This window comes from Caloenas nicobarica, chromosome Z (assembly GCF_036013445.1).
Source record: "Caloenas nicobarica isolate bCalNic1 chromosome Z, bCalNic1.hap1, whole genome shotgun sequence".
Taxonomy (NCBI): Eukaryota; Metazoa; Chordata; class Aves; order Columbiformes; family Columbidae; genus Caloenas; species Caloenas nicobarica.
Genome location: NC_088284.1, coordinates 60,239,371 through 60,262,436, shown reverse-complemented (window position 1 = coordinate 60,262,436; position 23,066 = coordinate 60,239,371). Strand labels below are relative to the sequence as shown.

General features: G+C 37.1%; 1 protein-coding gene across 2 annotated transcripts in view; it reads right to left on the bottom strand.

Moving 5' to 3' along the window:
• PCSK5 (proprotein convertase subtilisin/kexin type 5) overlaps positions 1-23,066 on the bottom strand; it is a 258,936-nt gene that overhangs the window by 144,009 nt on the left and 91,861 nt on the right. For both annotated transcript variants that reach the window (XM_065655390.1, XM_065655391.1), the window contains exons 6-7: positions 12,164-12,252; positions 6,916-7,088 (exon numbers count right to left, since the gene is read on the bottom strand). In XM_065655390.1, the coding sequence (XP_065511462.1) occupies positions 6,916-7,088; positions 12,164-12,252 (262 nt within the window). The remainder of the gene's footprint in view (positions 1-6,915; positions 7,089-12,163; positions 12,253-23,066) is intronic.

Genomic DNA, 23,066 nt, shown 5'->3' with positions numbered 1-23,066 from the left:
CAATGTGTTAGTGCTAGTAATTACGATCACCTGCATTCAAGAAAAGAATTCAGGCTGGATGATATGGAAAGAGACACCACTGTGATAAGCAAGGAGATGGACAGCCTAGTTTCTAAGCGATTAATAGTGTGGCTTGTTTATCATATCAAAATGAATTCCAAGAGGAGACTGTGTTCTATAAATACGTCAGAGAGAAAAATGGAAGGAGAAAAGGTACCTAAGCTGAAGCACAATTTTGGCCATGGAACAAATGGGCAAAAAACTGCATGGGTAAACCTGGTTGTAACCTAGAAGAAAGTCTCTAACCAATAGATTAGTGATGGCTGTGAAATGGTCTCGCAATAGAAATAGGGGGTAAAAGTTTTCTTATTAATTTTAGAATAGAAATTGCTGAATGTATTTATAGGACATGACGCCTGTGATAGTAGAGGACTATACTGGATGACCTGCACGGTCATTTCCTGTCTTATGTCCCTGTGTTCCAATTTGATTTATCCAAGGGATCACTTGGTCAGATCTGTAATTACTTACATATGGAGATTTCTAACACCATAAGATGCACCATAAATATAGCAGGAGAGGCATTTTACAATGGAAGAGAACTAAGAAATTTAGATGAGTAACAAGCTACGTAGTTGTAACAGTGAAGGTCGTTGGTGACTTGCACAGCCATGGACATAACAGGTTTCAGGCAAGGCTGGCTCTTCCCAAAAGATGTACAGAAACCAGAAAACAAAGGATGAATCAAGAAAACAGGGATATTGATGCAGTAATAATTGGATGAAATTTTGCTGCTCTGGTTTATGACAAAGGCCAGGACTAGATGATAATTGACTTTTCTGATGTTAAAACTACGAATGTTATTTCAAGCCAATGATGCTATGTCTTGTGATGTCAGAAGGAAGAATTACAAATGTTAAAATACAATATGTCTTTTCCAGTTCTGCTACGTAGTCAGCACCCACTTGTACTACACAGCCACCCTAAGTTTAAGTCAGTATATTGAAGTAACTGTAACACCACATGTTCAGATATTACATCATAGATGCAATAGGGATACAGAGTATATATGTAAATCATGTAACAGATAAATGCCAGGACCTAACATTAGGTTACATGAGCATACTGGAAGTCATGTCTTCTGAAACCTTTCTCAAGCACAGCACTAACTCTTCTGATTGATCTTCTACAAGTAGCTTTTGGCCAACTAATTAGAAATGTACAGGAAGTCTTTGTGCATGCAAAATGTAACTATATATGATCTGAGATACTCATACACACAGATATGTATTATTCAGTCTCAAACGGCAGCTGTACAAGGTGAACAGCAAAACCCACCGTCTTAAAAATCTGGTCCTAACCTCTGTGCACCACAATATTTCGGTGTATAAAATGACAGCCATTTTGGAAGTTATCTTGACACAGTTGACTGGAAGTCTTCTCGTAGTAACTTCTGGTCTTTGATTTTCATAGTGCAATTCTCTGGCAAAGTGGAACAGAATAACTCCTGTTTGTGTAGTAAACACATCCTACTGAGAATGATGCAGAGAAGTGATGACAGGACAAACAAATTTCAGAGAAATATCTGTGGTACAACACAGGCAGCAAACCTTTGCCTGAACACTTCCAAAATATGCACAATCTCTTCCACTTTTCGAGTAGAAGCATATAGTAACAACAACAAACAACTATTATTATTATTAATAATAATAATAATGCTAAATAATTTTCTTTCTTTTCTCCTTTCCATTTTCTTCCCTTCCCTTTTCTTCCTTTGCGTTTCTTTCTCTTGCATGTGGGTAGGAGGCTTCAGGGAGCCTTCTGCTTCCAGCGAACACTTTGAACACACACTCTGCAGCTAAAGTTGGTGAAGCGAGAGAGATGAGAAGGGGCAGTGATGATGGGAGAGAAGGCACCAAGCCGAGTTCTCACAAGAGGTTCAGCCATACAGCATCTGATCATTAACGTCCATCAAACATTTTGGCTTGTGTCCAGCTTGCTAAACAGAATGGTGTCGAGGCAATAAGATGAAGGCTCCTGTGCTAATGCAGGCAGAAAGCCAAAATTTTCCATGTAGATTTCCATGCCTCTTAGGCTGTACTAAGGATGACCCGCCCTGTTCCTGATTTGGACTACCTTATGGGTACTACAGAACAAACAACATAAAGCATACAGCTGGCGAGACGTTTGAGAGGTGAGATAACCAGCTCTTTGAAACCCTGCAAGGTAAAATATCAAAAGGGTTCATATATCCAGAAACTTGACTGTTAGGTCTTTGCCAAACAGCAGTGAAAGAACAAGTCAGAATATCTGAAATGCATTACTCTCCAAATGATGTTGAGACTGATCCCAGAATAACGGGCTTTTTTGTATGAATAGAAATGAACTAGTCTGAATGCTGTATCACAGAACCATGAATAAGTGAGCCCAAGTCTCTCAAGTGTTTATAGCATTGTGCTTATAGACCGTGAGATACAGACAGTCATCTTAAAATCTAATGGTACCTTGTTTTTATCTTTCTGAATCAAGGAAAGGCTTTTGTGTTCTCCCTTTAGTCCCAGACTCAGCACAGTCTTATTACATGATTTGGCCCCAATCATGTTTTGTAATGCTAAGTCTGTTCTTGAACACAGGGTGTGACATCACATACCTAATCTTTTCTTGAATATGTTACTTTTGGAAATACTGCCCTTTGTTTGATTTTTTCAGGAAAGTTCTGCATTGTTATAATGGAATTATTTTCTCAGATTATTCAGTCTACAACTTCCAATACCTCGGTATTTAAAACACAAGACTCTAGAATTTTCTAGCCTTATGACTACACTATTTCCAAGAAAACGACCTAGTCAACTGGAAGCATGATATAAAGGAAGCTTTTATATTTGCATAGAAATTGTTTAATAGCAAAGTCCCCTAGGTCTCTCTTTGAACTCAAGTATGCAAATTCAATAGAATTAAACAAAATACCCTAAAGATGACAGAAAAACAAGGTACTTGAGACAAGTTTAAAAATTGGTTTCCTGTTACTTTACCCCAATCCTGGGCAGAATTTTTAAAGCATATTTAACTTGTGGGTCAGGTTGTCATTTCATAAACTCAGTCATTACTCAGTATCCTTTCTTTAAATAGATTTGTCTATTTCAATTCGTGGCATGTGCTGTCTCTGTGAGACTCTATGGAAAAACTGTACAGTCATTTACCTTTGTTATTTTCTGCAGGATTTGGAAGGAGTAATCATATTAGCTCAGCAGATTTAAAAATAATAGTTGTAAAACACCCTACTTGAGCTGTTAATTCTAATAATATGCTCTAAAGATAAACCAGGCATTTTTTAAACTGATCCCAGTCTCTTAGCAAACTGAATAAGAAACTGTTGCTCTTTCATCTATTTCATTTTTACTTCATGAGTATAATTTAAAAAGTAATAATTAAGTTTAATTATACTCTAATCAGAGTTATTATTCAGCACCATATTTGATTTTCCTAATTAAACAAGCCAAGCATAATTTCCTTTTCAGAAGCCTTTAAAGATCTTGACCTTTCCCTTTGCTGTCCAATTTTTAAAAAATAATACCCAGTTATGTGTGCATATGCATGATAAATGAAGAATATCAGTCTTGAACTTTTGTGTAGTTCTAAAAGAAGGTCTTCCCAAATTTTCCTGTACCACTGTTACTTCAATTTGAATCACAGATGCTATACTAGATGTTGTTGAGTTCAGTATTTCTTTAAAAGGAAGGTCACGATCTGTACACAATGTAATAAGCGTTTTTGTCTGCCTATTATTATTTGTACACTTACTGTGGCTGCTTGGGGAAATCTAGGTTTGGCGGAGTATCTCGTCATTACCTTGGACAATGATCTGATTTTAGGAATATTTTGGCACAGAGATAATTCGTCTTTTATTCTCCCATTTGTCTCATACTTTAAAATGACACACTTTATGACAGTGTAAGGAAATATAGAAAAAGCACCTTTATCTGAACAAGGAAAGGCATGGTTTATTAAAAAGAACAAAACCAGGTTAATCTTAAAGTAATTTTTAGTGTGGAAACTAAGACAATTCAGGAAGGTGGTAATTGAGACATACATTTACAATCTTTCAAACTAAATTACATTTTGAAGAATGAAAATTAGAGATTAACTTTAAAGATTTTTTATTTCTTATCAGTATAATTTTATGCTAGTTTTAAAGAGAACTTCCATTTCCTTAGTAGAAATTAAAAAGCTTTCGCAGTAAGAGCTAGACAGAATTTCCAAATATATGGCAATATTTAGATCTATTTAACTTTGCATGGGCAACTTTGGGCAGAACAAAAAGTCAATAAAATTAAATAGAAGCTAAATGGTAAAAATAATAATTTGACTTGCCTCAAATATGACTTCTACTGTTTCTCAAACCAAGATATCAAACTCTTCTGCATTATTATCAGAAAAAAATACCACCTAAGAATATTAAAATTAAATACTATGTTTCCACTATATACTGGTACTTACTAAAAATATAGAACAGTGTGCTGCTAAAATGAAATTCATCTGGGTTCTGTAGGGTATCCTCTCATATTACAGCTATAATAACAATGAAGAATAATGCTTGTAGGCAAGATCCTTGATGCTGGCAAATTATTCCACATTCTTGATTTATACCTCATTTATCCCCAGTTTGAGATTTCAATGAGGAAGTGGCTGAGTTCTTCTAGCACAGAAATTTGGGCTGAACTTTTCACGATTGTCTTACCTACAAGAATTATGACATTTAAACTAACACATACACATATTTAAACACAAAACTTATTTTGTTCAAGTTCCCCTGCATCCTGAAGTTCCATTAGTGTTCCCTTCATCACTTTATTTTTTTTTTGTCTCTGTAGTCACTGTTAAACTGTAGTAAATTCTAGCTAGGTAATGGGTATCGCTGATTTTTGATTTGAAAGGAGGAGTGATGATGCATTGGAAGCAGTAACGGAGGTGCATTTGGTCTTCCACATACTTGTTATAATGTTCTAAGAGCACTTCAATAACTATTTTAATAATGGTTACTAAATACAGCTCTCTTGGGCAGAATCTATCAGTGTCCCTAAACATGTTTAACTGCAAAACCTGTGGAATTTCACACAGAGTAAAGTTAAGGACATGCTTGAGTAGTTTTTTATGGTAGGCTTCAAATGTTATACAATATACAACAAGCAAAAGCGTAAATCTGATGACCAAGTGATAGGAAGGCAGTGGTCCGTGCCTGCATGGTTAGTAAAGCATTCAAAGAACTTAGTTTGAGAGACATGTCTTTAACATCACATAACATAGGAAGCACACTGTCCTTAGTTTAGTATTTCAGTAATTTCTAATCATAATTTACCTGCTAGGTAGCTGAGCATGTATTAGTATCCACATTTGGGCCATGAAAGACAGGGGTGAGAGTAAGAAATTTATGTAACTTTATCAAGGAAACTGAAATAAGCTAAGGATGCAGCTATGATTAGATGTGAATTCACGCCTCCTGGGCTTGTGCTGGGAGGCAATGTTCATGGTTGATACTGAGTATCAATTTTACGATGTATTTATTTACAACTTACAGTGAAGTATACTGTAAATCACCTGAAATGCTGTGCTGTGCATAAAGACTGTCAGCGTGACCAGGTGCTGTTGTAACTTTGTCTATTGCCATCCTGTACCCATCGTTACTGTTTGCTGTTAGGACTGCTTTTTACGGTATACCTCAAACTAATATAGTGTCTCAGTGGCAGACACTGTGTCTTACATGCAGCACAGATCTTCCAGGCTGAATATTAGCTACAGTTTGCTAAAACGAGTCGCGGCACACCTGATTAAAACACTGCTCACTTCAATAATAGCTGCACTTTCTGATATTGCTGCACAGTTGCTAAAAATGCTAAAAGAGAAACTGGTTTTGTTAAAAACAAAACCAGGACAACAGTGTTACCATGTTCCAGTAACTACGTTCCAGTTCCATTTTGGTCCAACAGTTTCAGTCTCTTTAAACAAATGTTTTGTATTAATCTCTTTTCTGATCCTATAACCACCCACCACTGAACTAGAAAGTCTCTTGCTGCATTCAAAATAATGTTCAGACCTTCAAGTGCAAAGCTTTAAAATCCTTTCCGTCAGTCCTATATAGTGGAAAGAGGTGTGAGTACAGGAAGATGAGGAATTTGCTGATCTATTTAACAGGCAGAAGGGTAAAAGGAAGAACTGAAAACTAGCCTCTGACATCAAAAGTTCCTCTAACTACTCATTTCCTTCTGCGGTCTTATTTGTTTGACAGTAGATTGTAAAAGAAAATTGAAAAGGTCATAGATTTTTTCATGTAGGAGCACATGGGATTTTCTGTGTTGTATTATTGAGGATCTCTGGGCTATATCACAGAGAAAATGTAATACCACAGACATGTAGAGAAATGTGTACGTAAGTTACAAATAGGGTTTAAGTTTTCTGAGACCAGACATAAATGCTAAAAGAAAATGGATGTAGACTTTTTTCAGCTCCCAACTCCCTATTACAATCATCAAACTTCCATCAAGAAACCAAGCAAAACAAAGCAATGAATGAAAGGAAGGAAGAAGGAAAAATGACTTGGTACTGCTGTGCAAAGTAGCGTTTTTCAGTCTTATTTTTGCTTGCAGAATTACATCATTACCTCGGAGCAGTTTTAAAGGACAGTGAGGAAGATGGATTCCAGTGGAAAATGAACAGAGCTGGCACTTCAGGAAGGACTGACCATCAGGTCACTATAGAAGGAAAATGCAGTTTTAGTTTTACGCAAAGGAAGCTTTTCTTATTTCCTTCAGAATCCTTTCCTCTTCCTCACGTGCTGCGCACCTGCACATCCTGGGTGTGTGTACCCTCACACTTGCACAGGAGAGCAGATCTAGGAGATGCACTTTGATGCCAACTTACCATTCTGATGCCATTCTCAAAGGCCTGGCGTGCTAGAGAAGCAGGTCCATCCACAGTCTTACCGTCGTCGTCAGGCCCCCAGCTGGCACTGTAGATGTGGATGTGCTGAGGATTAAGGCTTAGAGACTTTGCTTCTACCATGTCTGTCACATCTCCATCCAGCATTCGTACACCTTCAGAATGAAAGATACAATGAACAGGACCAAACAACTCAAAATGCTGCCTTTTTCCCCGCCCCCCCCAAGAAAATTGTTGTGTAGGACATTGGACAGAAATATCATAAGGATTGCTAGTGGTGTTAAACAAATAAACACCAAACTGACCAAAAAAAACCCCAAACAAAACCTGTTTGCATATGTGTTTCCCCAATGGAAAAGACACTCCAGATGAAAAAATTTTAAAATGCAACTAATATTTTTAAATGGTCTTTCTTCAAGTTTCAAAAATTATTTACAAGTAATTTATCCACTATACAGGCTTCAAACTTAAAAAACAAACTTTTACACTAAAGAAAACTTTAAAAAATTGAACCTTGAGAAGTTTGCATGTCTCACCTAGAGATAATATATGATTTTCTCTCTCCTTTTATACTGCAGTGAAACTGCAGCACCTAATTTGAGTCATTCAACAGTCCTAACTGTCTTGACAGATGTAATAAAAGGATCTCTGCTGACAGAGAAACATGTGATTATTCCTTCATTGTATGAGGCGGCAAAGAAGAAACTGGGGAGAAAGCTTGTGTTTACAGACTGATTGTCATGCACAGTAGCAAGGCCATTACAGGAAGTTAACTAACAAATACCTTATAGGTAACATTATTCAACCTGAAACTACAATGCTGTGAACATCCTCCTCTGTGCAGAAGAAGCTTATGTGAGGTAAAATCTGCAATTCTTGTGTTAAAAGAAACCATTCATGTAAGTTCGGACAAATCAATATGCTAGCCCTTCTGAAATGAATGGCATCATGATGTTTTAAGATCATTGGACTGAATAAGGTAGGCTTAAGTCTAGAAACTGAGAAAATATTTAAGTTGTTCATTTGACTAACTGTAAGACTTTAACTGAAGTTAATTCTGGCTGAGAAAACTGCTGATACCAGTTTTAACCTAAACAAAAAAAATGGACCTACATACAGCTACTGTGACATCTGATCAACGGGATGTTAAAAACTAAATAATAATTAGCATGTAACTGTATGATAGTAGGGAACAATGATTACTTCCACAATTAATAAGTTTAACGCTCTTTCCCCTTAAAAAGGCCACTGCTATTTATAAGCCAAATTTACGTACTTTTAATTACAGACACATTTCATGTTGCTCACAAGCTCAGACCGAAGTGACTTGAGTGTTTATCAAGACCTTAACTTCCAATTAACAAAAGGCATAGGGGGTGCTTTGTTGATAGAGAGTCTTTTTTTTTCCTAACTTTAACTGACTCTAAAAAGAAAACTGATCATATTTCTAAGTTCACACAAAAGCTGCCCATGTTTTGTGAGATAATAAACTTTTACAAACAGTGATCTCACTATGAACTTTACTTTATAAAAAAAGCCATTAAACCAACTCTGAGATTCTCAGGTTTTATTTTCCTTCCTCAGCATAATCTCAGAAAATTAATGATGGGTGGAAGTTGTGTTCTCAGTTTCGTTCAAGCACATTAAAATATATTTAGTTCTAAATAAAGACAATAAAATGTACACTGCTTTTGAAAGAAGGAAAAGAAAGGTTCCCTTTATGTCTCTGTTACTGCGTAGCCAGCCTAAATATTACTACATTCACCCAGTGAACAATAACTCCAAATTCTGCCATTGGCATCTCAAGTAATTCACAGCAGGTTTTTTTGCTAATGGTGAAGTGGTCAAATCTAAAGCAATATGGACAAGACTGTGACTTGGGTGTTGCTCTCTCCAGCCAACAACAGACAGACATGCTTCAAGGGTGACTTTGAACAACAGGTGTCCTTCTCATTGGCTTTTAAAACAAAAATAATTCCTCTCTCTCTCTCTTTCCTTTCTTTTTTTCCTTTCTCTTTTCCTCCCCTGTCCCCACCCTCCCAATGTCTGGAGCAGTTAATTCTGCTGATCACAAACCCTCCAAACTGCATTTGGCATGTGGTGATAGCGCAACAAAAGCTGTCCAGAAGGCATTTAACAGACTGCATTTGCAGATTGTTCCACCTAAGACTTTAGAGCTCTGTAAACTTTTTCCAATATTTGCAGTAATTGCCAAAATGTAAGTGGCATTTTAGTGAGAACAAACATTCAATGAATCAGAGGAAACATGCAGAACTGAGCTGAAAGCAAGTTTTCTTTTAAAATATTTGTTTTTAATCAGCATCTGACTTAAAGAAACAGCTGAACTAATTCCTCATCTGCTGAAGACAATCTACATCTGTTGTGCCATAATTCGGTGTAACTGTTTTCCCATCAGGACTCGAGCCCAGCCTAGTAACTAAGCACCCAAACCCCCACAGATGCTTTGCAACTTCCACAATCAATCTGCAACAATAACAAAACACAAACCATCCCTTCCTATAAAAGTCTCACAAGCCCTTTAGATGGCAATCTGCTATGCGTGATTATGGCAGAGAGCCACACTGAAAAATAAGATCTAACCCCTTGGTGCACTGGTGTGTCCTTCAATGAAAGGGCCTGTAGCTTAGCCAGGTGCAAACTGAAGACACAGTGCGTATGTTTTATAAGAAAGATTCCACAACCTGTAGAAGAACTGAAGGTCCAGACTGCAATTTTATTCAAATTTTCTTCCCTGCAGATTACATCACCACTTACACCACTTAAACAGAAGGCTCTGACTTTCTAGGGATCTTATTTTTGAGCTTTTTGTGTTGAGAGGTTCTTAAATGTGTAGAAATGAGACAAAGAGTACGAACACATTTAGAAAAAAAATGAGCATTACTGCTGGATATCTTGTTAATGACTTTCCATCACAAAGGTCATTAATTGGATTTGTTCAACTGCCAGTATTTGAAGGAATATTAATAGAAAGGATTTCTTTCCCCTTTTGCTTTATCTCTTTACTATATTGCACATATCCAGATATGCTTTTTAGTTTGAAATAACGAATAATTATCTTGGTGGAGCAAATTCAACATCACTGTCAGCAGGTGCTCCCCTGTGTAAGGAGAATGTAATGGCTTTACCTTAGCCTTAGTTTCTTCTACAAGAAGGCCCAAGAGTGGTCTTTAAATCCCTGGGAAACAAGTGAGCTGAACATTAGTTCAGCATAACAAACCAACTTTTTTACACTCTATCTGGCCTGTGAAGAGGGAACACAACCAATGCATATTCACTAGTGTAGCTTATGACTTTTCTAAGGGAATGGAGAGAGGCTTGCCAAATAGAGGTCAGCAGCAGTGAAACTCTTGAATACATACACCTAGTGGAAGGGGAAGCTGCACATCCCTTCCTGATACCTTGGAATTCCCTCTCACCTCTGACTTTCCGCAGATTACCTGCTGAGACTCTTGAAGTCTTATATTCAAGTGCTGCTGCTTTTAAAAAGCAGTACATTATCCTAAGTGAGGTTTACACACAGTAAATTACTTTTCAGCTTTCTTTTAATAAACAGTGTTAGTGATGGCTCTACAGAATCATAGTGACAGAGTGGCTATAATTTTTATGTCACTTAGACTAGTGAAATTTCTTGTAGGCTGTTGTATTCTTAATACTAAATAAGTAAATAATTAAAAGGTACACACATCCAGTATTTACTATTCACATTAACTGCATTCATTCTATGACCATCTGAATCAGTTTTTACACTATATTTAGAAAAGGCTGTGATTCAGCTAATATGCCTTGAGGGTTTCTAAATCATTATTATTGCACATTCCTAATGCTTAATAAATAGTAATCTATTAAGAAGCCACTGTTACTAATGGAGAAAATTTCAAGGGCTGTTGCAGGTTATGTGACCATCCAACTCACAGCTGAAACTTCTCCCAAAGCCATCTTTTATCTCTACCAGTGCACTAACTCTCCTCTGACTTTGGTATGACAAGGCAATAAATCTGATTTCATAGCTGCTGGTACACGACCAAATGCCATGTCCACATGAGACAACCTGTTCATCTGCCACAAACTCACTCACTTGGCCAGATCAGATTCTCTAAACCACTCTGACAGGGTAACTTTGTGCAGATGGGCTCTCTGCCTGAAGGGAAATTGTTTTTCTGCATCACTCTAACCTGATGCTGGATCAGGTATTGTCTGTCCTCTTGATGCCAGCAGGAAAAAAGAAAGCTGACATGAGGACAACATTGTGTGCTTTGGCTAATTCAAAATGCAGCTGTGCTCACATTTGATTTGGATCAAACTTGTACTGATCCAGTAGAGAACAGATACAGTACTATTAATTGTGGAAACATGGCCTCAACTCTGCCTGGTCATATTTTTGAACTGTCCTCTGGTGTACGTATAGGTAAACATGTTTCTGTTTTCACAGATGGGCTCTATTTTGAGACAGAAAACCAACAATTAATATTGAGTTTGAGCTATAGGTCATTATACTGAAAGCAAATACACCAATCCCATGGTTTCATCAAAAGTACAGGGTAAAACTTCACTTGAAGCATTAAAATCTGGCACAGGCAGGCTACAGCCTAGGGGACACGTAGATGACATCTTGATAGTCATCTCCACAAGTTAAGCCAAAGGTCTTAACTGAGTAGCCATAGAATTCATAGAAACCACTTAGAACCTCTTGGCTGAATGAAAAAAAAAGTGCAATTGAATCTCATATTTCAGGTAATAATTTGATCATACAGAGGGATCAAAAGAAGATTCTCTTCAACCACAGCCAAACAACACAAAAATGTTTTATGTTTGTTGTGTTTTGTTTGAGATCAATATGCAAGGCAATATTCCTGATGTGTACATTTGCTTCTGGCTTGTTGAAGCTAATCACTTAGAGCTCCGAATCTGGGAGAAAACTCAAATGTCCTAATTCTGGGGTTTGTGTTTTCATCAAAGGTCTCGCTTTCTATTTTTCTGTGTGTACTAAGAGGCAGCATTCCAGGGAGCACTGGAGAAGTGTCACCGCAGACAAACTCCTTCAGTACTGGTATTTAACGACCACTCTACAACTGAGATTTACTTGTTAACACAGCTAGGTTTGTTATCCATACAAATCTCCTTCTTTTATTGAGAAAGATCTGAATGTACCATTTAGCACAAATGGCTCTTTGGTTACTTTTTTTTTTTGGTGGGAGATTGTTTCACATACCTCCGATCTTGGCATTAAAGGCGATTCCTACTGTGCAGTGTGAGTTGTTTGCCGTGGCTGCCACTTCTCCAGCACAACGAGTTCCATGCCTGCAGTCAGACAAACATTTTTCCAAGTAAGCACAGACTGTTGGGATTAAAGGCTTTGACTTTGCTCATCCTCAGGTGCTAAAAGCATATATACCCACAATGTCTTGCGCTGCTTAAGCCTCTGTAGTAATTTATACCCATGTTAGAGTATTCCTCCGAACATATTTTACCATCATTATCACAATCATATTAAACTCTTCATGGTAGGCTTTCTAGCTCATGGAAACACACAGAGTTTGTAACAAAGACATGCAATGATGATACATAATCTACAGCAACAGAAAAGTCTCGGATATCAGTTCTTGATTTTGAACCAAATCTTACATTATAGACAGAATTTTTGTCCTGCATTCTCCTGCAATGACTCAGGTGGTTATATGTATATCTCCAAACAATCTCCAGCAGGCATAGCATGTACCATACTTTTCCATGATAAAGATGGGATTCACCAGTGCCCACATGGGTGTTTAGAGGCAAGCCTAAGACTGGCTATAAGCCAGGTATGCTCAAAGCTTCTGTATAAGCATGTCCTGATGATGTCTTTCTTGGGCCTACCCTGCAAGGCCACTGCCTTTCTGGGAGCGGAAAAAGCAGCTGAAGTACCCTCCACATCAGAGGTACACCCTGTGCCTGCTGAGCTGCAAGGGCACAGTCTTAAGAAGCTGCTGAAGGAAAACACAAAACCTCCAGTGGTTGCTCACCGTCTTCCACACTGTGCAAAGCCACAGTGGGATGCCTTGCCTAGCCCTGACCCATGTGTTCTCCAGGGTGACAGTGGTCATCCCTATGGCCACCATGACAGGAAAGCTGTCCCTGCTTTTTGTGATTTTTGTCTGCAATATAGGTTTCAAAGTGTGTTTTACACCAGTAAGTTTTGCCTTCATCCTTGTACAGTTAAGCAACTCCACTGCAGAAATGTGACACAAGCAACAAGGAGCAAACAGTGAACTTTAGTGGGCTGTTGAGGAGAAGAGATACCGAGTTTCAAACCAGACAGGAAAAGAGATGGGGATTTCATGAGATGGAGATAGAAAGATAATGTAAGGCTTGGGTAGCCACAAAGAAAGAAGTTTAAAAAGTCAAGGCGAAAAATAGATAACAACATGGCAAGCACTTCAGAGGAGGCTAAGTGAGGTCAGTTGTGTACACAGGTGCTCTTCTGCTGGTCGTAGTTGACTGGCTGCTTACACAGACATCTGGAGAACACCAGTGTTTTTGAATTGCAAGTTGACTCCTGTGTTACAGACAAGAATCACAGTTGCTTTCTCTTGGTATAGCTGGTTTTGAGTAGAGTCACTCTTTATTTCCTTACTATCAGTGCAAGTTTTTTCCCTTAAACTTTTGAGACATGCTGATGAGAAACACTAAGATAAGTTGTTTGGAATGGATTACTATAAAATGAAAACATCAAATAGAGATAGGGAAAGAAAAGAGAGGAAACAATAAAAAAAGAAATATAAGTGACTAATGCTAACCTGTTAGAATTTCAAAGGAGATCATTAAGTTTACCAGATAAGTAAGACATATACAATCTATGAGAAAAGTGTAATCTTTACTCAGAAAATTAAAGTGACAAGTTGGATGCTGATAAATCCTGATTCTGGATCAAGGTCTCATGATTATATGTGTATCTCAAATAATTTCCTATTAATCTGTTTAAAGTTCATCATTTGTTGCCAAACTTGATCAGAGAATTCTTCAAGACTGAATTTGAAGTTTATTTTGTGCATGAAGCCTAATTTTCAAGCCTTATTTTCTTCATTTCAAAAAAGCCTATCTAACTCTAATTGATAAACTAATGTCTTATCCTACTACAGAATTATTTTGAAAAGTCACAAGTAAATAATTCAAGAATCACAGATGAAAGCAAGTTTTTAAAAGATCCTGTTTCATTCTCAAGTATTTTCAAATAATATTCTAGCTCTGTGTTTATTTGAAGCAGTGCCTTTTTAAAATGTATTAATATTTATAGGAAAATGCCTGTCTTAAGTATTATTTACAAGACACCATGATTCCCAAACTTCCCTTCTCCTTCTGATTTTGTTAGCTGCCACATATAAGTTTAGAGATGTTGTCACTCACACATCAAAGCACAGATGACTGTACTCTAGAAATGTAGGTGTAGCATACTCACATGCATCACCTCAGTGCATCAATTATAATTTATTAATAAATCACTGCCTGCCTGGTGAAATGCATGTGGCCAAGCCACAGCTTTCCAGAGGGAAACTGCATTGGCAAGAAAACCCTCCCAGGTACCAAGTTTGGGAAGCAGTGATGGGAGGAAGGTTTTTCACTAGAGAAAGGAGGCAGACAGATACCTTTCGTGGCTTAAACCCAGCTAACAATCAAAACCATGACAGCTGCTCAATCACAACTCCCCACCCCACTCCCAAATAGGGAAGAGACTCAAAAGGGAAGGGAGAAACTTGTGCATTGAGATAAAAACAGTGAAATAAAATACCAAAATAACACTGATACACTACTAATAAGAATAATATACATAAAATGAGAATAAAGTATAAAATAAAGGTTACTCAATGCAACTCCTCATGAACTCCATCCACACCAAGCAGTCAGTCCCAGGAAGAGAGTACCCTGGTCCCAAACAGCCGATCCCAGGGAGAGAGTGAGACAGAAAAGTGCAAAGGCACAAGGCCGAACTAAAGGAATTCCTGAACAGAACTCAATTGAAAGGGAGCAGAACCTGAATGGGTCTCCTCACCCAGAAACCCAAACTCTTCTTAAATATGAAGCACGATGCTAATGGCATGGAATATTCTCACTGATCAGCCTGGATGTCAGTGTCTATCCCATCCACACTCCCCTCCCTCGCTGCCACGACTGCAGATAGAGAGCTCAGAAAAGACCTTGGCTCCCAGATATCAACTTAAGATAACAGCAGCTCTTACATTCTCTTTATTCCAGCTCAAAGACACTGGAAAGTTACTTGAAGAAAAACATTAGGTCTGTCCCAGGGTGTTAGCTTCTTGTTCTCAAACTAAATCCAAACAATGACTTTGCTAGGTATGAAAAAGAACATTTTCTAACTGCATGAAGAAAATTAACTTCAGTCAAACCTGCACAAAACCACACCAGGAGAAGGGAGGCTGAATGAAGAAGAATGGCATACCTGCCACTGTGTCACCTACATCCACCAAGCACCATCAAAAGGGTTAGATTTCCACTTGATCATCAAACACACCCCGATCAGCCCAGGGACACATAACGTTTGTAGCGGGGAAACAAGAGGGGACATGTGGCAGCCGTGTCCAGGTCACAGTAGGACTGCACCTCCCAGCAGCAACCCACAGTAACATGGGATTAACAGCAACATGAAACTGTACCCTAAATTCCAGCTGAAGTGGACGTAGCCACAGTGGTAGGTGTAACTTCAGTAAGAAGTATTACAGCTGAGGCTTTAAAGGACTGGTATGCAAGTATTATGACACATATTTATTGAATTAAAGCACAGTAAGAAATTTCATGCAAAATCATCATAGAAAAAAGCATATTGTAGAGTGAATTAGATCTTTGGACAGTTTTACAACATGTGAGTTAAATTAACTCTGATGAATATTTCACTCGTCCTCACATATTGGAAAATCCTTCTTTTAATCATATTTTAAGTCCAGTAATGGTATAAATTTATTTTGTAAGCAGATTTTTATGTCAAACCCTTGCTTCTCTGCCAAGATTATTGTTAATTGCATCATACATTTGTAACGGAAATGACAAAATTAGAAGTTGTTTTATTCATTCCTAGGTCATATGTATAAAATCGCACTTCTTACCATCCGTTCCTCACTGTGTGAATTAATCATATATGCAAAGCCTTTTTTTAAATATATTATCTTTTATGGGTGTTTAAAGTAATATTTCAATAATACTGTGAAAAGGAAGACTTTCTAAAAAATCTGTCTATAAAAAATTATGTTCTTTTCACACTGCTTTTAATTTTCTCTGTCCAGATCTTTGCTTGAGGTATACAGTTTGGAAAAGACTCTGAATTCTGCAGTTAAAATTAGAAAAGGCTTCTGATTAATCATTACACTAATTTCTTAACTTGATAAACAAATATGATTAAACTGTCACCTGAAATTGATTAAGTCTGCTCTAAAGCTATGAAAACGTCTACTGAGCATGAAATCCCGAAAACTTCAAACTACAGTTTATGGAGGCAGCATAACCAGTAACAAGAGGTGAAACAAGAGGCACTTTCAAGTCAGCATTTTTAGTGAATATATATACATCAAAACACAACAAACTCCTGTCTTTGTGAGATGCTTGCATCACATACAACTTGTTTAAAAAGCTGATGCAGTCCTAGAACAAAGCATGGCTGCCCTTCTACAAAGGCCTATCTTGATAAACTTAAGGGTCAATGCTTCATTTCACTGGATCCTTTGCCAGCTTATGTTGAAGGGAAATAAGTTCCCAGGCTATTAAAAGGCACTTTGAAGAGACACTCAGCTAAAAGGTTTTGCACTTGTCCTTTGTGTTAATGTCAGCGTGATGTAGTATCACAGAATAGCACATGAAAGAAAGCTCGCTTATGAGACATTCTGCCTATCTACAAATGTCTCCTACCCAGAGTCTAATAGAAAGAAAAGAAACGGAAAGAAAACAAGCTTGTTTGTTGTTGCTTGTTTGTCTTATAAGGAGACACACGAAAAATTGCCACTCAAAGACAGATTTAGTCTCAAAAGGCTCCCAGGTGAAAGAAATAAGATGTCACAGTCATCGTCTTCCAAAAAGTTGTACTTAAGATGCTTATAAAGTTGGCCAGCACTTTCCAGCATAAAATAATCTTTTATGATTCTGCCTAGCTTTAACTGCTGTATCTAAATTTTCAATTCCAGACAAATAAGTACAACTTTTTCAGAAACGTATTTATTTTCATTTTTGCATATGAGAGAAAAAGAGCACAAACAACCAAGAAAATATGCAGGCAATTAAGATCAATTTTCTTCTCTTTATATAAAGAGGAAATTTCTCAGTCATTAACAAAAAGTCAGTAAGGTGTCAAAGACCTACTCAGGAACCCCTTAGTAAAGATATTTTTTGCTTTATAATGCCCTCACTATTATATGGAGGACTTGAAATAAATTGTTGAAGAAATACACTTCTATTAAAAGGTGTATGTTGCTTTTTTCTTCTGCATGCATAACAGTGCATGAGCACCTGGATGCTAAAGGTACAGTCTTTTGATGGCTAAGATACAAGAAATGTTAGAGCTACACACTAATCTGTTACACAAAGTCACTTTTTTCAGTAACAGGTTTTTTTCTGAGAGAGAAATGGCTCAGTATTTCAGACAATGATGGAAAGAGAAAAGGTGTATGTTCTGTGATTAACTATCACTCCTTATCCCACTAACAATTTAAACGTAAGACATTTATCGTTCAATAATCACTCTTAATTTGCCTTTCAGAGGATGAAGAAGGTATAAGGCACCATGAACATCTTTAAGACAAATGTTAATTAAGCTCACCTCTGAATGTTTAGAGTAAGGAAGTACTCAGAGTTAGTGAATACAGCTGCTGGTAATTTGAAAAGTTCCTGCCACGTAAATTGACTCTGCATCTCAGAGCCTCCATCTCTGACAGGTATTCTTCGAACTCCACAAACACTCACGCCATGCGTTTCTTTCTTGTATCTTGATCTTCTGGAGTTCTTTAAGTATTTCAGAACATAAAAAGCTCAGGGGACTAGAGAATTTAAAGCCCTCCAGCTTTTCATGACACTAACATTATAGTCCAGCCCACTTCAACCTGTCACCAATGAGTCTTTTCAGAATGGGAACTTAAGGAGAAAAGAGTTTCAGAGTGTTTTTCAGTGTAAGCTCATCACAAACATCTCTGGGCATATCAGTAATTGATTGAAGTTTTCTAAGAAATACTCAGCACAGGAATTAGTTTGTAAACAAGTGAAGAAAACATTGGTTGGTTTGTTTGCTTTAGTCCAGAGAAATACGTTTGGAAAAGAAGAAACTTCACATCCTTTGCAAATTCTATGCTGCACATACTGTAAGAGTGGATACTAAATCAGTGTTAAAAGGTTAGAACAGATAGTCTAAAAATTTACACAATTTTATCAGGCTGTGCTTGAACAGCCTGTTTTTGCTAAGCATCCACTTCCTTTCTTAGCATAATTATGCAGTAAATATATTACATATGCACGAAGACAATGCATTAAGAAAAAAACCCCTGAGTTTTTATTATAAATCAGAGAAGAATCCCAGAGATGCAACCTGTAACATGAACTAAACTACATAGTTCGTGGACACTGAAAATTCTAGCATTAAAAGAACTTTGGATGTTAAAATTATTTTTAAACTGCTATTGGAAGAGGAAGCATATAATTTTAGGTAGCCATTATTAGCTGCAGGAAAATATCACAGTTGGCACTCATTTTTTTGCAAAACTCTCCTTTATTTAAATTTTCAACTGTTTTCAAAGATCTCTTATACTGGAATGTATTCATAAACAGGAACATGTGATATCTGGGACACTACAATGTGTAACTGCTGGAGAATATATATATTTGAACAGCAATATTCAGAAATGCATTATATAAGAAATGCACTTTTTTGCATCCCAAAGTACTGTCTTATGTAATGAAGAAGACTTTTTTTTTTTAGAGCTGTTCATATATAAATTGTCTCTAACAATCTGGAGGATTAAAAGTACTTTCCAAACTAGCAGTGAGTTGGAATGTTGTTTTAGGAACATCTGAAAAAGGAGATATAAAGTAACTGTCAGAGGTCAAAAGCATGGGCAAGGAAAACCTCTTTAGCCTTTAAAACACATCTGCTTCAGCTGAAAAATAATAAGAATAAAGATATTTCACAATGGAGAGATATTTGGATAATAACAGTGGAGAAAGAGATGACAGAGTAAGTGTGAAAAACAAGTTACACAAATCTTCAATGTGAGATATCAGGAAAAATGCCAAAGACTTGGGTGTTACATCACAGACAGGATCCTGTTTCTGGGCATCAAACAGAGTGTTGTAATGTGGTTACAGCACGGGACTGGAAGCTGTCTTGAGTCAAGGTCCCCAAGGCTAATGACTTTTTGCATGATTATGGGAAGCTACTTAAAGAATAACTTGAAAATAACTCATCTGTTTCTCACAAATAAAATCAAAGGTGACAGCGTTGAAACAAACACATGGAACACTTCACATCTCAGACACACATATCTTAACACCATGGGTAACAGCAATGCTGCCTTGCCACTCTCTGTACACTCGTTAGCTATTAGCAGTGAGCAGCTAATTCGTCACAAGTGTGAAGTTTTGACATGATCCCAGCAAAGGACTGTGATTCTACAATATTAATTACCATTTTACAATTTTCTTTATGTGAGTGGGAAAATGAATGTGCATGCATTAAAAAAAAAATGCCTTTTGTCTGTATTTTCTACCAAAAGCAAAACAAACAATGAACAGAAGGTCTGATGAGGCCCATGAAATTTGACATAGAATGAGAAATAGCGAACAAAATTGGCAATAACATATTTAGGCAAGTATATAGTTTTATATATTAAAACTAAAAAGAATTATTTTCTGATGTCTTAATATTTTTTAACGCAAGGTAAAATTTTAATTCAGCCTTTTTTTTTTTTTTTTTTTCTGGAGGGAAAAAGGCATTGGGGAGAAGAAATAAAATAGTTCAAAAGCCAGCAAAGTGCAAAACTTTGATCTGAGCTTTTTTTTGTACAGATTTTCACACTGACTGTACAGTAACCTTCCTAAGGTGAGTAATCCAATTCTTGTTCTCATTTATTAAAGCAAATCACAAGTAAAAAAAATACAGTTTAGTTCCTGTGCACTGGAATTAAACCTGTTAAGCAGCAACATGAAGGCCAGTATTACCTTGAAACAGTATATCGCTACCTAGACATAACTAATCAAAAAGACTGTTTGCTTTTGAAACCGAAGAATACAAGGCTGCTTAGATTTCAAGTCTCCCTTGCCACATAAGCAGAAAAAAAAAATCTTTTTTTAACCTCATTCAATCTGGTTGAGAGGCTGTAGAAAGGAGGGAAAGTCATAGAATGAGGAGGATGTGCTCCAAGCAATTCTGGCAATCATTTTATGCACATGAGGGTGGTTGATCCCTTTTTGTGTGCAGCCTGCAGAACAGAGAAGCATACACAGTTGGGAAGAAGCGAATATCTGCCTGTACCTTTCTCATTCTTAATATGTGAGACTAGAAAGTTTTATCACTTCACTTGTGACATACAGAATAAAGTACAAACAAAAGCCTAATTTCAAAGCCTTTTGGAACATGGCCAACAAAATGGTAAGGGGAACTACTGCATTATACAACTTAATGAGGGAAGAAGATGGACAAAACCAGCTATGCATTTTTACACACGATAATTCTTGTAACTATCTTGTAAAAATGCTTAATTTAGCTAATTTTTACACTTGGCATTAGTGCTTCAACACAACAATTAAACTGTGTCTTCCCAATCTGTAACAGCCTCAGCGAACAGAACATAATCCCGGAATTTAGCTTGTGTAGCATCCTTACTTGCTTTACCTTGGGGTAAAACATATTAAGACATCAGTAAATAACTCTTTTTAGTTTTCATACATAAAACTATATACTTGGCTAAATACATTATTTACTGATTTTGTTTGTTACATCTCATTTTACGTCACATGTTGTTGTGCACAGCCATGGAGGACTGTGTCTCCCTTGCCTCAGTTATTGCCACAGTTATAAAGAGCAGTCATATCATATGGGAATTAATGAAACATGTTTGAGTCACTAAACATTGGGCACGTTATGCCTTCATATCAATGCGACTCTGATCCCGAAAACAGAGCAATCAGATGCTGGACACAAGGAAAAGCAGAGGGAGGTGACACAGGAAAAATAAGGGACATACAGCCTTATGATACCTTCGTCTCTACGAATCTGTCTCTCAGAGGAGCACCTATGAGTTGCTGAGCCCCCAAGGTTTGTGGGGGAGAGTAATACCTACGGAGCCAAAAAGCCAGCCATGGAAATGGTTGCAAGACAAATCCTGAACGTGGAAGCTGCAGAGGAAATAATGTCCCTGGCAGTTCATATTCCCATGCCACAGCCAATGCACTGTTCTCTAATGTCTTAATAATGCTATATTAAAGCTTAATACTGCAAAATGATGCTGCCTCATTCCAAAGAAATGCTGTCTGGATACTTACAGGCCTCAGCTGGCTAGAAAATAATCTCAGCGGGTGCCTCAGAGGCACCCCCTCTTTCTCTTTCCATCTCTTTCCACCTCTGTGCAAGAGACTTTTAGATCCTTGCAAAAAAAAAAAAATCACTTGTGACACAAAGGTCATCTTGTCATTTTCATAGTCAATGCACTACACAGACTTCTACTTGAAAGTACAAAACCCCCAAAGCAAAAAAACAAACACTCAAACCTGAAAACATCCATATGTCTTCATAAAAGGAGAATGGAAAGAAATACATGAATCAACAGGAAACCTCACAAAATAACTAGATAGGCTCCTAGATGTTGTCAGCAGATGTGTTGCTTCATCAACAACTATTTTACTTACAACCTGATTTAACTGGAAAGATGTAAAAGTATACGTATTTAAGCAAACAAGCAAAAATCTTTGCAGCCAGTTTCTTGTACCATACTAACAATATTTTCTATAACTTTGATTTACCCTTGTTAATTACAAAATAAAATATTTCAAGCTGACACAAGAATATTTAAGATGATACTTGGAAAATAAGTCCTTACACTAATTCTTCTCACGCAACTATATGGATAGTTGGAGGTTTTGTTAATGGTTTTTGGAGTCTAATATTAATCCTAATTTGGGAACAAGGCCTCAGGTTGCAAAGGAAGTTAAGTGTCACTCCCAATATTATTTTATACAAATCAGAAACTCTTGGTATGCTTTATGAATGCTTCCTGTTAACTTTGCTTAAGCTGCAGGTTTATTTATTAAGTTTCATTATTGAACTTTTATCACTCTTTCTGAATATAGAGCTATGTAAAGTAGATTATATATAATTTTCCATAATTTTTAAAAGCTCTAGAGTAAGAACTGGAATACTGACATAACAAGTATTTTTGGCTAGGTTATGCATTTGCTACTCCTAGGAAAATCTTCCCATATTTATCTAAGATATTAGCCTTTGAAAATACAGGCTTGGACACAATGAGTAAAGCTTGCTAGCAATTTGATGCTGAAACTTCCGAATGTACCGTCTACAGTGAACATGCTTGTACTTGAGCAAGGTCACTGCGTACTGGCTATGCCCTGTTATCTATACAGTAGGCATAAAGAAGAGCTTTGGATGAGATGGATACAGGTGAAGTAGTCTGTCATCTGTTTTTTGAGCAAAGGAAAAAAAGTGACTAACCAAACCCAGCAAATTCTCTTTCTCACCTGCTTGCATTTCACCACTCTTTACTATAATGTCTACAATCTTAAAAAGTCGTACTGTTGGATGTAAGAAAATACAACTATTCTCATTCTACTGAAAGGTATCAAGAGATTAAACTGCAAATCTGAGACTAGGAGGAACACCTCTACTAGAATAGCCACAGCTTAATAATGATAACTTTCAGAATAAATATGTAAATTCTACACCCATTTATTTGCTCCGTAACCGAATTATCATATCACATCCAAAACCAAAGCCACGAATAAAACTTCAGACTGCAATTTCTCAGCATCCCTGCGTAAGCTAGCAAACTGTGTGTAACCCATGGAGAGGCAGGAATATTTTGTTCCACATTAGTGCTGGCTCATGGTAGAGGTCTGCCCTGTGAATTAAAAGACTTCAC